Genomic DNA, 16,440 nt, shown 5'->3' with positions numbered 1-16,440 from the left:
TATTATAGTTTAGTATAATAAAATGCATTCCTGGCAGTTTTACATAATTTCAAAAAATATGATTCGCAGTTTCTTATATTTTTTATCTCTATACATTTTTTCTCTATATACGTTACTAATAAATAAGTATCTAGAAATTTGTATACAAGGTCCGGCAATAGTGCGTCGGGCATCTGTAGTTCCTAGAATCAGCATTATAGATAATAACGAGTATATTTTTTTTCAGACACAACAAACAAAGGGGAGTCTTCCCAACTGGGAAGAGCAATGCAGAGAGTAAGTTTACTTAAAATTTTATTAAATTTAATCTTTAGTTGCGTCAAAACTTAAAATATTTTAATTTTTTTATATTCTTTTTTTACTAAAAAGAAATTACAATTTACTCAAAAAATATGTTAAATCTTCATTTTTTTAATTAATCATATAGTCTAGGTACTGAATTTAAAGTAACTAAACCAAATTACTTTGCAATAATCAAAAAACTAGAGTCCGTACTTTAAAACTGTCTAACATTTAAATACTTATTATATATGGTGGCTCTAATAAAAAAAATATTGCTTATATTCCAGTACTTCAATAAGATGCCCAGATTTTTTATATTTTATGTGTTGTCGAGTTCAGAACAACCTCTGCCATCTGTCTTTCGTCAAAAATAGATAAAATACAATAAATTCAGAACACGCCGAACAATATAACTTAATTGCTCCCCCATATAGGATAAGGTTATCGTCACAAAAGTTTTACGATACCCGGGAGATTCCCAGAGAGACGTTATTTTTATGTCAGATTTAGGTCACATCTTGTCGATTTTTCAAGACAAGAAGAATTCTGACAGTGCGGTGATTGAATTTGAGAGAAAGCTGCTAAAGACTTATAAAAGTGAAAGATTGAACGAATAATATGAATTAGATTTTACAAGCTTATTTTAATTAATTTTAGTTTAAAATAATATAACTTTTTTTAAGTTTTTAATCGCCAATATACCTAACCTCAAAAATGTTTTATTTTCAATGAAAAGGAGATCGTTAGAGAGCATCCAAGTACACTCTAGCACACCCTTTTCTCTTTTTTTGTCCCTTTCTCGTGTGTATTCTCTGCCCAACACTCCAAACAGCACGTTTTCCCAGGCCCTAAAGGACGTGTTCTTCAATCTGATGTAAAAATCCGATGCCCCCAAGACTCTCGGGGGTATAATAAAGTTTTCTAGTGCGATAACCTTATCGGTTATGGTCGAGCAATTAGATAATATTGTCCGGAATGGTGCTCAGAATTTATTGCTTTTTATCTATTTCGGAAAACAAGAAAAGTTCAGATGCTTTAGTATCACATTCTGACAGTGGCGGCGAGTAGTTTTATAATTTGGTGGTGAATAATCGTGGAATAAAATAGTCATGTGATCACACTCAAAAAAGTCTCTATTTTAATAATTATACAGGGTGGCCCATCGAAAACGTTCCGCAAGGTATAACGGCTAGGGTATTTTTTTTCAAAAAATCCAAAAACATGTCAATTTTGTTTGTGAGGGGGATAACTTTTGCCCCAAAAATGATTGCAAAATCTTCAACCCTCTAAGCGGGGGTGTCATCCCCCACCTTTTTTTAAATGGGAAAGGGTGTCAAGTGGCACCGCAATGAAAAGAGCTTTCTATTCTCTATATTTCCCCGCCTCGTTTTTGAAAATCGGTCAAGCCGTTGAGAAAATATGAAGGATTGAAATTTGAAAAGTTTATTTAAACATTTATCAGAGAAAATGATAAGGATAAATTCCTTCGACCAATTTGAGGTTTTTTCTTATTATTTCTAGATGTTTACGCATTTTTTCACTTGCCACAAGGTTGAACGATCAGGTGCGGTAATTGTTAGATAGCTGTTCTGTGACTTGTGCGTTGAAGTCCTTCTCAATATCGTTAAACTGATAGAATTTCCAAAAATACCAGCCCGCACGTTCAATTTCTAAGGGTTTTGTGTGTGCACCTCGTGAAAAACCCTGGGGTTGTCCTCAGCCCAGTACCGAGAGTTGTACCGATTAACGACACCGTTCAAAAAGAAAGTACACTCATCCGAAAAAACACACATTAAATAGGAAATTATTATCATTCGCCACTCGTTCACTCATAGTTTCACAAAATTGCAAGCGACGATCAAAATCGTCTTCGTTGAGTTCTTGTACCAACTGAATTTTTTGGAACTTTTTTTTTGTGGAACGGGTTTTTTTAATATCCTTTGGACACTCGTACGATTCAGGCCGGTCTCATTGGCTAATTTTCTTGTACTCAGCGTACTATCCATGGCAACTTGGCCCAATACGAATACCTCCATAGCTTCATTTACAACAGGATTTTCCCTCTGTCTCTTTTTATTCATAACGGAACCAGAGTTTCGCGAAATTTTGCTACTAACTCGCGAACAATTTTGCCATAAAGGTGTTTGTCAGGATGGCGTTCATTGAATATCTGTGCAACCCGACTGCCATATTCATTATTTTTATAATAAAGGTCGATTATTTCCACTTTTTCTGCAAGTGAGTACACCATAATTGTTAAAAAGTTTAACGATATTGAGAAGAACTTCAACGCATAAGTCACAGAACAGCTATCTAGCAACTACCACACCTGATCGTTCAGCCTTGTGGCAAGTGAAAAAATGCGTAAACATCTAGAAATAATAAGAAGAAACAGCAAATTGGTCGAAGAATTTATGCTTGTATCATTTACTCTGGTAAATGTTTAAATAAACTTTTCAAATTTCAATCCTTCATATTTTCTCAACGACTCGACCGATTTTCAAAAACGAAGCGGGAAAGTATAGAGAATAGAAAGCCCTTTTCATTGCGGTACCACTTGACCCCCCTTCCCATTTGAAAAAAATTGGGGGATGACACCCCCGCTTAGAGGGTTGAAGATTTTACAATAATTTTTGGGGCAAAAGTTGTCCCCCTCACAAACAAAATTGACTTGTTTTTGGATTTTCTGAAAAAAAAATTACCCTGGCCGTTATGCCTTGCGGAACGTTTTCGATGGGCCACCCTGTATATAAAGAATATTATTTTATAAAAAAATCGTCAAAATTTGGTCTTACGAGGTTTTTAATATACTAAAAGTTTAATTGATATAAAATATAGATATATTTTTTTATATTTAGTAAGCTTTATGTTTTACTTTTGAGATTTCTCCTTCAGTTTAGAAGAAAAACTACAATAGTTTTTTCAACAAATGTTATATTAAATTTGGTATATTAAATATTTAACAGAAATCAATATTTTAGAGGCACTACCCGGAAAAAAAAACACCCGAAAATATATTTTTTCCTCTATATTTTCTCTATTTTCTCTGATTACCGTTATATACATGTATCGCATGTCAAATTGATAGCGTGCGAAGACTTGTCGAAACGTCGTATTAATATATCATTTTCTTTATGGATTTTCAATCATACCGAGGAATTATTTATCGCGGAAATAGGTATTTTTGAACAAAACACTAATCGACAGCCTGGATTTTTCTATTAGACAAAATTACTAGTGGCATTATTATGTTATTTTGATATTATTCTTTTATTTTTTGGTTATTTATTATTAATATCCACTTACACCTTAATAATATTTCTGAAAAAAAATAGAGAAAAAAAATTCAAAATAATTAGAGTAGATAGTGTTTTAATTTAGACATTAATTTGCATATACCGAAAAAAAAAGGGCGTTGGCTTTAAAGTTGTAATTTATTTTTATATTGAGTAAAAATAATTTTTAAATGGTGTAGTTTAAAATTCGAGAAAAAATAATTTAAAATTGATTTATTGATTTATTGATTTATTGATTTATTGATTTATTGATTTATTGATTTATTGATTTATTGATTTATTGATTTATTGATTTATTGATTTATTGATTTATTGATTTATTGATTTATTGATTTATTGATTTATTGATTTATTGATTTATTGATTTATTGATTTATTGATTTATTGATTTATTGATTTATTGATTTATTGATTTATTGATTTATTGATTTATTGATTTATTGATTTATTGATTTATTGATTTATTGATTTATTGATTTATTGATTTATTGATTTATTGATTTATTGATTTATTGATTTATTGATTTATTGATTTATTGATTTATTGATTTATTGATTTATTGATTTATTGATTTATTGATTTATTGATTTATTGATTTATTGATTTATTATTGATTTATTGATTTATTGATTTATTGATTTATTGATTTATTGATTTATTGATTTATTGATTTATTGATTTATTGATTTATTGATTTATTGATTTATTGATTTATTGATTTATTGATTTATTGATTTATTGATTTATTGATTTATTGATTTATTGATTTATTGATTTATTGATTTATTGATTTATTGATTTATTGATTTATTGATTTATTGATTTATTGATTTATTGATTTATTGATTTATTGATTTATTGATTTATTGATTTATTGATTTATTGATTTATTGATTTATTGATTTATTGATTTATTGATTTATTGATTCGTTGATTCGTTGATTCGTTGATTCGTTGATTCGTTGATTCGTTGATTCATTGATTCATTGATTCATTGATTCATTGATTCATTGATTCATTGATTCATTGATTCATTGATTCATTGATTCATTGATTCATTGATTCATTGATTCATTGATTCATTGATTCATTGATTCATTGATTCATTGATTCATTGATTCATTGATTCATTGATTTATCGATTTATCGATTTATCGATTTATCGATTTATCGGTTTATCGGTTTATCGGTTTATCGGTTTATCGGTTTATCGGTTTATCGGTTTATCGATTTATCGATTTATCGATTTATCGATTTATCGGTTTATCGGTTTATCGATTTATCGATTTATCGATTTATCGATTTATCGATTTATCGATTTATCGATTTATCGATTTATCGATTTATCGATTTATCGATTTATCGATTTATCGATTTATCGATTTATCGATTTATCGATTTATCGATTTATCGATTTATCGATTTATCGATTTATCGATTTATCGATTTATCGATTTATCGATTTATCGATTTATCGATTTATCGATTTATCGATTTATTGATTTATCGATTTATCGATTTATCGATTTATCGATTTATCGATTTATCGATTTATCGATTTATCGATTTATTGATTTATCGATTTATCGATTTATCGATTTATCGATTTATCGATTTATCGATTTATCGATTTATCGATTTATCGATTTATCGATTTATCGATTTATCGATTTATTGATTTATTGATTTATTGATTTATTGATTTATTGATTTATTGATTTATTGATTTATTGATTTATTGATTTATTGATTTATTGATTTATTGATTTATTGATTTATTGATTTATTGATTTATTGATTTATTGATTTATTGATTTATTGATTTATTGATTTATTGATTTATTGATTTATTGATTTATTGATTTATTGATTTATTGATTTATTGATTTGCCATACAGTCAGGTATTTTAACAACCAATTTATTAGACATAAACAAAGTAACAATTGAAACGCTAAGATAACAGCTAATAATTAAATATACCACAGTCACACTTACATAATAGAAAATAAAGTTAAAGGATAATCTAAAATAATCTAAAGAATAATCCAAGAATAGAAAATAATAAAGTTAAAGAATTCTAACAAATTTATACAAAAAGAAAAATAAGTAGAGTACATTAGGAAAATATCAAAAATTAAAAAATAAAGCCGTCTTACGATCTCCCAGCAGTACGGCACAAGTGTCACATGAAAAATGTCCAAATTGGTGGACAATTTATTGAAATTGTGACACATATGGTAGAGTGGTTGTCTTAACAATAGATTGTTGGAGAATGTAGGTATTTCTGGTTGTCATTGACGGTACTTTCATTGCACAACATTTTTGTCATATTTTGATAAAAAGAAGGAGAAGAAAAGAAAGGTCAAACACTTCAAAGTGTTAACTTGTAAACAAATGTCGCATTGTCAAAAAGAATATCGTTTGCTTAATATTTAAAAAAATCTAAAATGATTGTAATCTTATTTCTATTCTAAGAAAATGTCGCTAAAACCTTTCAGATCTCCATTTTCTCATAAAATCTCAATTACCTTTACCTTGCTAAGTAAAGTCTTGTACATGTATTTTCGGAAAAACTTCACCCTTTTATTAAAAAACTTTTTACTGGTCCCAAAACCTATAAACTCGAGTCGAACCAGTGTCTTTGCGATAAAAACAAGAATTTTATGGTTTAATGAAATCTCCTCTCTTAAGGAGTAAAATCGAGGTCGTTAACCATTTAGTACTTTGTGTACTGGCCAATATTTAGTAACTTCCGTTTTATATTTAATTTTAAGTAAGGACTGATTGGCAGGGATACCTTGTTATAAAGTTAATTAGTGTATGATACAATGTATTAAAAATAACCAGTGGGAATTCTAAGAAATTTTTCTTAAGAGTCTTTTACACTGTACTGTTCGGGTCGCTCTCAGGGGTCGGGTAGGAAGGAAATATATAATATTATATTTCAGAAATCTGCCTAAGGCTTAGCCCGATCCTGTCGTGTTAAGCCACATCCAAAATTCCAAACACACGTGTTTTGATTAAGGCTTGATTAAAGCTTGCAGAGCTTTAGCATTTGCCATAAAATAGCGAGCGATTTGTTACAAAACCATATAAATTATATATCACTGTAATCACAAAACTTCAATCTCTTTCTGTATTGTAACGAAATTTTAAATTATGTCTTTATTTTCGAGAAAATTTATTCCAAACGTAAGGAATATTTTGTTAATGTTTCATCAATTTCTTAAAAATAAAGAAGCTGTCTAAAAATCTACTACAATACGGATAGAGTATATCTCTTTATCTTTAATTTCCTTCTTCATTTGTGTAAAAATACTTAGCCAGTTTTACAAAAAACGTTAAATTCCGAACGCTTATTTTGCTACTTTTTCGGATTAGTGAAATAGACTCTTAAATTTGGAGTATATAGTGCAACTTTATATCTTATATTATAAAAATGTGTCACAATTATAAAGATTAAAAGATGATTAAAAAGTATAAAACGTTTCCAGACACACAAATCTATTTCCAAAGTAAGTAAGTAAATGACATCTAGGGCCTGATCTCGCCAAAATTATCATCAATTCTTCCAAGCCTTTTTTGGCGCCGTTTTTTTTTCGATTGTATGTTACATTGAAAAATACTTTTCACTGTACTAGACACAATTTTTCAAAACCGTACTTACTACCGTATAGGTTTTGTCATAAAATATAACAACTGCTTTTTACATCGATTGGTACTAAAGATTGGTGCAGGTGCGACGACACACATAATCTGCATTTTCAATCTTTTTCTTAAGCCCCCCAATACTTAAAGGGCTGATGCTGATATCGATACAAACACGGCCTACTATGCCACAACTTTTTTTCTTTAACAGAATACAAAAACATACATCCCAAAAAAACATATTTATAATAACCTAATAATAAATTAATTGAAAATGAAATTATAACAATAATAAATATAAGTAATATAAACCGCACTGATAAAACAATTACATGTAATAATGCTTTGAATAAGAAGACTAAGGAAGAAGCATAATGCTATCCATGTATTCATGCATGGTGGGCGGAAAAAGCACTCTAGGGTGGGGATCCTTGACAGTTCTGTTTGACGATTCATTTGACACATTTGAATTTGATTTGAAATTTTGTGGATTTGTCAGTCTTTCCGGAGCTTATTTTATGTTATTTATTATTTATTTTACTACTGATAGTTGTATAAAGGTAGTAAATCTAGATGGAAATTGTGGCAGAACTTAAATTAACAGTGACACTATCGCGATTTATCAAAAAAGACTCTAAAATAGTTGGTTGTGTAGCGTGCGGTAGATCTCGGCAAAAATTGAGTGAAATAATGGAACAAATTTTCGCTAGTAAGTGACTATATAATATACATACGTGTAGTAAACCGATCATTTATGAAATTCACTTAAATTAACTAAATTATATATTTTTCTTGCATTTTAGCTTTTATTTATTACTTGTCAAAGATTAGATGTCAAATAATTTAGATACGTTAATTTGACTTACCTGCTTCAGTAGCGTATCGGATGTTTGTGTTAATAAATACTTATTATAACTTATCTATTTTTATTAGAATTATATATTTTTATAACAATTTTAATAACTATCAACATTTATTCACAACGTAAAATAAAACAACAAATTATTGAATCTACCCTACGTCTACCCTACATCATAGTTTTACATTTTTTAAATAAAATTAGAACGACACTGATAAACCGGAATTTAAGTCGGCCATATTTGAGGCCCATCGCGGTGTACCTAAGATTTTTGATATGCTCCTTCCTTAGTCTTCTTATTCAAAGTAATAATGTAATAGACCAGACATCGTTTTCCAAAACAAGAAAGAACAAATCACCTATTTAATAGATATCCATACCGAATGACTCCAATATTCAAACGAAATATAATGAAAAAATTGAAAAGTACACAGATTTAGCTACAGAAATACAAAGACTTTGGAAGCAGAGAAAAGTAGTCGTTATTCCCTGTATCATTTCTACTACCGGGATCACTCCACACACATCTCAAGCAACTCGGTCTAAACTCCACCATACACGTGAATGTTCAAAAATCTGTCATCCTAAAAACATGTAATATAGTTCGGAATTTAGTTTAGGAATGATCCTAAATTCAAGCAATAGACTCTGAAGCGACTTGGTACAGCCCGTCACTTCAGAACAAACAACCAATTTGCTTAAACAAGTGAGAAGAAAGAAGAAGATAAATATAATACCGTATGAACGAAAAAAAAACAGCGTCTAAGACTGCTGGGAAGGACAATCGATGATAATTTTGGGGAGAGCAATCTCTAGACGTTGACCAGGCGTCTAAGAAAATTTTTTACCATCATCAAAAAAAAATCTATCGCTACTATCGCTATATCGCTACAATCTATAGTGTGTCCAACGACAAGATCCTTGACAGTGATAGATGCGTCTGTCATTTTAATTTCAAAGTAGTTTATTTTATTTTACAAAGAAATAAGTTGGTAAAATTGGAACGCATAGCAGGAAATTAATATATTTAAAATTTCATTGATAAGTGATTATGTACTTCAAAATATTGTGAAAAAAAACTGTACAAAACTGAAAAAATGTAATCGAGTTATTTTATTAAAAAAAACGGTATGTGATAATACAAAACAAACAAGAACAAAACACCACATACCAAAAAAATATAAAAAAAAAACTATTTCTTAATTTCAAGCTTCAAAAAACTTACCGCCAGTTATTATTATATTTTATCAATATAACTTATGTACAAATAGAAATTTGTAATATTCCACAGGAGTAAATAAAACAAACTATTTTAATAATAATAACACTTACCAAATTTTATACCTTAAAGATTGATTAATTAGCTTTAATCTTAATTTTTTTAAACCAGTACCTTTTGACATTATTTTTCTGCAGTACTACGAGTAAAATCCATTATTTACCTATCGTGTGATGTCGATATTTTACAGCTACTCCAGTAGTATATGTTTAGTTTATTGATAATAACTTTATTGGTGTATAAGACTTTCTGCCTGGGCAGCGAGTACTAACTATAAACTGTGCTCTGGGTCTACAGTTAATTTTCCCTCGATTTTTCGTCCACTTTACTTCAAAAGACTCAAAACACACGTAATAACACGAATCAAAATGCATCATCTTCCAAAACGCAGGGTATTTGACATAAGTTGACACAAAATTATAACCTATAATTTGGCAAGACTTTGACAAGCCTCAAAAATCTAAAGGCGAGTTCATACGCATCGGCGTCCGTTTGTCGTTCATCGTTCCGTCAAACCAATAAGATTGAAATATGATCTGTCATTTTTGAAATAAACCAATAAAACTGGTTAAAAACAACAAGAGACGACGCATGACGGACTTATATTTAAGCTCATCCATAGTTAACTTAAAAAAATATTGGAAATTGTTTTTGGTAGAATAAATAGATTGGTATGGGACGTCATCTGCTTTTCTTCTGTCGAAAACTTACCTGAGAAAAATAAAACAGAGTATACACGAACGATTCTCCATTTGACGTCACCTTGACACGAGCATCGTAGGCCTCCAACTAAAGCTTTCAATATGTTACTGCCTACTTAGAGGCTTGACTAAACGCAAATATCTGCGGTAATGTGATGCGCGTGTTAAAAGACAGATGAGGGAAGGATCCGGGAGATGGATCTGAGGCGGCTTAGAGAGCCAGAGGACGATCAGTCACCGAGAATCGGAGACAGCGAGAAATCGCGTTAAAAAAATACGCTAGAAAGATTTATTTTTCCTTCAGTCGCAAGTTTACTAAACATACAAAATAAGATACTTGAAAAAACATGTTTGTATAATACTTGGTTGATAAAAAAGTTAATATTCATTAAAGTTTGTATTCCCTATGTTTGTACAACCCGTAACGTAGATTTTAAAAATTACATAAAAAACATTAACCTGGTACACAAAGGTAATAAATGGCTAAAAAATGGATTTATTGGCTGAATTTTGAAAAACTTTATACCAGTAAGTTGTCACCTATTGATATCACATGTTTCTCTTGGTAGATCAATCAATTAACCAATATCAAGTGCTCATATATTTAATAAATTTATTAAACCAGTTAAAAGATTTTAAAGAAAAAATATATGTAGTTATACAGGGTGGTCCGAAATGTATTCCGGAAAATTCGGCAGAGGGTATACAGGGTCCGGCAATAGTGCGTCGGGCATCTGTAGCTCCTAGAATAAAAAACTTGAGAATTTTGTTTAAGTGCAAACCTAAAGTATGCATCAGGATGTATTTCAGGAAAATATTTTAACTTCTATAGGGTGGCTCAAAAAAATATGAGTGGACCTGGATGATTTTTTTTAAATGGAACACCCTGTATATTATTGCATTTTTGGCTTCCTTTAGATCACTTTACATGACCCTAAGATATGAATAAATATATTTCGATAGTTTCAGAGATATTAAAAAATAAATAAAAAATATATTTTTTTCAGCCCTTCTTAAAAAAATTATTAAAAATACAAGAACTGTTCTGAAATCAAAACTATATTAGGTATTTACTTTAGATAGTCTGTTCTTACTTTGCTAAAAATATGGTAATCGTAAATCATACAGGATGTTCAATATTCTACGCCAAACTTTCTAAAATATAATATAAATTTTCTTTGTTATTTTAAATGGAACACCCTGTATATATTATTTTTTATTAGATGGAGAGTTAAAAATAAACATTTTTTTTGTATTTAGAGTATTCAAAATGTTTAACGGTTTGGCAGATACGCGCAGTATTATTTCATATGGCGCTTTCAATGGTAAAATACGAGAGAAAACTCATTGGGTGGCTTTGATAAAAATTTACTGTGGAAAATGCCATATGAAATAACAACCGCAAATATCTGCGAAACTGTTAAAAATTTTGAAATACTCTAAATACAAAAAATGTTCATTTTTTAATTCTCCGTCTATTGAAAAAATAATATACAGGGTGTTCCATTTAAAAAACAAAGAAAAATGATTTCATATTTTAGAAAGTTTGGCGTAGAATTTTGAACATCCTGTATAATTTACGATTTTCATATTTATAGCAAAGTAAGTACAGACCATCTAAAGTAAGTACTTAATATAGTTTTGATTTCAGAACAGTTCTTGTATTTTTAATAATTTTTTTAAGAATGGGCTGAATAATATATATTTTTGATTTATTTTTTAATATCTCTGAAACTATCGAAATATATTTATTCGTATCTTAGGGTTATGTAAAGTGATCTGAAAGGAAGCCAAAAATGCAATAATATACAGGGTGTTCTATTTAAAAAAATCATCAAGGTCCACTCACACTTTTTTGAGCCACCCTATAGAGGTTAAAATATTTTCCTAAAATACATCCTGGTACATACTTTAGGTTTGCACTTAAACAAAATGCTCAAGTTTTTTATTCTAGGAGCTACAGATGCCCGACGCACTATTGCCGGACCCTGTAGAAGTTTCATTTTTATTTCGATTTTTTCCAAATAATTTCTGAAGTAACGTCAATATTTGGATGAAAGTTGGTGTCTGGGAGTTTTGTGATATGAGAAATTCGATTTTGATGTCAATATATCTCCTATTTTTTGTTTCGTTTCTTTGACCTGTATACTATATATTTTTTTGTTTTCACTCTTGGCTTTAGGTCGTTGGGGTTGCAAAGATGTTTGAACGTAGATTCTTACAGAGTTAAAATTTGTTAAACTGGACAACACAATAACACATATTAACTATTGTTTTTAATTGTTTTTGGACATTACACTTTACTATAGAGCACGTACGTATTTCCTTGCAGATCGCTCTGTATAAAACACATTTATCGTTTCAATACCCGATGTCTACTGTTCAGAAGAACTGTAGCATTACACTTGTGCATTACACTTTACTATAGAGCATGTGCATTACACTTTACTATAGAGCACAACTGTGCATTACACTTTACTATAGAGCCAAAACAATTAGTCCAAAAACAATTAAAAACAATAGTTAATATGTGTTATTGTGTTGTCCAGTTTAACAAATTTTAACTCTGTAAGAATCTACGTTCAAGAGACTTGAAAAAGACATATACTGTCGAAACGTCGTCACAAAATAAAAAAATAATGAACAAAATCTAGAAACATCTTTGCAACCCCAACGACCTAAAGCCAAGAGTGAAAACAAAAAAATATATCTCCTATTTGTAGGGGGCGCCATCTACAGTGTTTTAACTGTTTTTATGAGTAATAACTTTTCATCTGTACCTGCATAAAACTATTGGGTGAAAAAATAAACATTTCCGTGATTTTTTACGTCAAAAATATCTCTTTGTAAAAATGGCTACGAGCAACCGTTCTCGAGATATTTAGAATGGAAATAGTCAGTACATACCATTATTGACAAAAAATAAATATGTTGAGTAGATATAGTTATTTGACTGAAATAGTAAATTTGAGAACTTTTTATTTTTTTAAATTAATAATATTTTTTTTTTGAAAAAATGATGATAAAAGTTTCTGTTGAACTTTTGACACATAAACATTTCAAATTTATGATTTCAGTTTAATGACTATTTAGTCAACATGTTTAATTTATGTCAATGACAACGGGTATTGATAATTTCGATTCCAAATATCTCAAGAACCATTACTCGTAACGATTTTTACCTAGAAATCTTTTTTACGTAAAAAACGTGGTAAATGTATATTTTTTAACCAAGCAGTTCTATACAGGTACGGACGAAAAGTTATTATTCTTCAAACCAGTTAAATTATATGTAGGTGGCGCCCTCTACAAGTAGGAGTTATATTGACATCAAAATCAAATTTCTCATGTCAAAAAACTCCCAGACACCATTTTTCATCCACATACACCCTGTATGTCCGAAACTAAGCATTTTAGTACATACATTTATACGAACTTTTTTACTTATTTTATCTGCAGAATATGCTGCTGAAGTTTCCGGAATACAGACGGACCAACCTGTATATATCAATATTAGAAATCTTTATTTCTGCAATAATTATACCAGTCAGAGCTTCCGAATGGTTACTTTGCGAAGTCCCTCGGAAAGAATATATCCAATTGCAAGACCACTGATATAAAAAATAAACAAACACAATGTAAGTCTAAAAATTCTTACAGGTTCAATATTAAATCATTATCTACCACATTCAAAGGTATACTTATTCGTTAATAAATGTCACATATTTTCTCCTATTTCTTTTATCCCCATTCAACTCAACAGTCGAACAGGCTTCTCCCCTTTACAACAAAAGGAACAAACGTTGGAGTATAACTAACTACCCGAAGGCTATCGCTCTTATTTACACTTGTGCACACGCATACAAGTCCAATAGAGCCACTGCCGATCATTTGCGCTGTTTTGCTCTCTTTCACTGTGCACATACGCTGCCGTATACGTATGACATGATTAGTTTGTGCCGCAGTCGTTTACCGGAAAATTGATTTACCTTTTTATTTGGGCTGCCCTGTCGGTCGATCGCTGGTGGAAAGCTCAACCCTTAATGTCGGCACCTGTGGAACACGCAAAAGGGTCGTTAGATAGGGTTCAGTTTTCGGATTGCAAACTGTACATATTTATTTACATATTGAAATTTTATATACCGGGTGTTGCATCGTCGAGCGGGACATAGGAAATCCCATGTAAATTTTAATGGGGTCAATTATTGACTACCCTAATTATTTTAGAGAATAATTCTATTTAGGTTTATTGAAGAGCACTAAAACCCACATTCAAAAGAATCATTTTAGATATTTTTGATTAGCCCGTTTACGAGTTATCGCCCGATTTCTTTTTAAATATTTCTCCTTTCTTATGGCCCTGTATTTACTTATGAGCACCAGTCAAGGTAAAAGATAACTGTCAAATGAAGTTGTCATTTCAGAAATTTATCTATTTAGTGCTTTATTATTATTATTAAAAACTCATACCTACATCGAAAATATTAGAAATGAATTACACTACGGAAGAAAAAGTATTGATGATTAAATGGTATTATTAAGGAAATAGTTATCAAAAGGTGTCGGACATGTTTGCTGTTCCGTATCCGAATAGACCGATACCTGGAAAATCTACAATCGCAAGGAATATCCAGAGATTTGGGACCAAAGGTACCCTAATAAATAACTGCAGATGTGAAGCAAGGTAGGAACAAAGAGAAGATGCAAGAAATGATACCGACTTGGAAGTTTTATTGTGCGTGGACGAGAACGATGGAAAGATCAGCACAAGGAAACTTGAGGATGAAATAGGAATAGATCACACTACAGCGTTTCGAATTTTGAAACGACATAAATACTATTCCTTCAAATATGAAAAGCACCAAGAGCTACGAGATGGGGACGAAATACGGCGGCAGGCGTTTTGTTTTGATATGATGGAAAGAGTAAACACGGATAGGGAATTTTTAAATAAACATATGTTTCACTGACGAATACACGTTTACCTTAAATAATGAACCCAATGTTCAAAATTATCGATATTGGAACAAAGAAAACCAACACAGGTTTGTCGAAACAAGGACGCAATATCCACAGAAAGTAAATGTTTGGGCAGGGATATTCGGACACAATATTATCGGGCCATTATTTCTTACGCGAAATTTAAATCAATTTTATTATTTGGAACTACTCGAAAATCATATTTTACCTGCTTTACATGATGCCGCTAGGGAAAATCAGGAAGTTTGGTACCAAATGGATGGCTGCCCGGCATATAATACCTTGGCTGATCGGGAATATTTAGACAATAGTTTTAACGGAAACGTTATTGGCCTAAATCATACAGTAAATTGGCCAACAAGGTCTCCTGATATTTCGCCAAATGATTTCTTTCTCTGGGGCCATTTAAAAAACAGGATATACAAGGATAAAAAAGTACTCATATCTAGACGAGTTAAAAATGCTATTTCTGCCGAATGCAATAGAATTTCAGTTTACCAACTAGCGAATGTAAGAAGAGAATTTTATGATCGCCTGGGTTATTGTCTAGCACAGTCAATGGAGGAATATTTGAACATCTTCTTAAATCCTAAAGTTATAACAATTTAATAGTACCTAAATTAATAAGTTATTGAATATTGTAATAATATTATAATTAACCTTGTAATTGATTACTTTATTTTACTTTAATTCATATTAATATGTATCTATAAATACATCTTTAAGGTTTCCGATGTAGGAATGAGTTTTCAATAATAATAAAACACTAAATAGGTAAATTTCTGAAATGACAACTTCATTTGACAGTTATCTTTTACCTTGACTGGTGCTCATAAGTAAATACAGGGCCATAAGAAAGGAGAAATATTTTAAAAAAATCGGCGATAACTCGTAAACGCTAGCTAATCAAAAGTATCTAAAGTTATTCTTTTGAATGTGGGTTTTAGTGCTCTTCAATAAACCTAAATAGAATTATTCTCTAAAATAATTAGGGAAGCCAATAAAATTGACCCCATTAAAATTTACATGGGATTTCCTATGTCCCGTCCGACGATGCAACACCCGGTATTATGTATAGCTTAAATTGTATTTTTTAAAACTTTAAGTTTCGTTCAGAACCTCGCAATTAGTGGAATAAATTATTGGTTTCAATTACACTTTATACTTTTTAGTTTACGATCATTCACAATGTCCAAAAAATACAATTAAAATTAATAGAATATCCCAGCAACTAGATTGTACTTTAGTTTATAATCATCTGCTGATGATGCTAACATGGTTAGCGAAACGCGCGTCCAGTGTAAAAGTAAAAGTGTTTTGGTGTATTGTGGTGATTTTGTGTAATTTTATTTTGCTGTGTAACACCAAAGGTTCCAACCCTCAACTGTAATTA

At 30.4% G+C, this 16,440-nt stretch overlaps 1 protein-coding gene across 1 annotated transcript in view; it reads left to right on the top strand.

Moving 5' to 3' along the window:
* The first annotated feature begins 234 nt into the window (after positions 1 to 234).
* Positions 235 to 16,440, top strand: part of LOC115891925 (myelin transcription factor 1-like protein) — a 139,656-nt gene continuing 123,450 nt past the window's right edge. The window contains exon 1 of the mRNA XM_030912535.1: positions 235 to 276. Within this exon, the coding sequence (XP_030768395.1) occupies positions 268 to 276 (9 nt within the window). The 5' untranslated portion in view covers positions 235 to 267. The remainder of the gene's footprint in view (positions 277 to 16,440) is intronic.

This window comes from Sitophilus oryzae, unplaced genomic scaffold (assembly GCF_002938485.1).
Source record: "Sitophilus oryzae breed Bouriz unplaced genomic scaffold, Soryzae_2.0 scaffold_119_pilon_pilon, whole genome shotgun sequence".
NCBI lineage: Eukaryota > Metazoa > Arthropoda > Insecta > Coleoptera > Curculionidae > Sitophilus > Sitophilus oryzae.
This window is presented reverse-complemented; position numbering and strand designations above follow the sequence as displayed.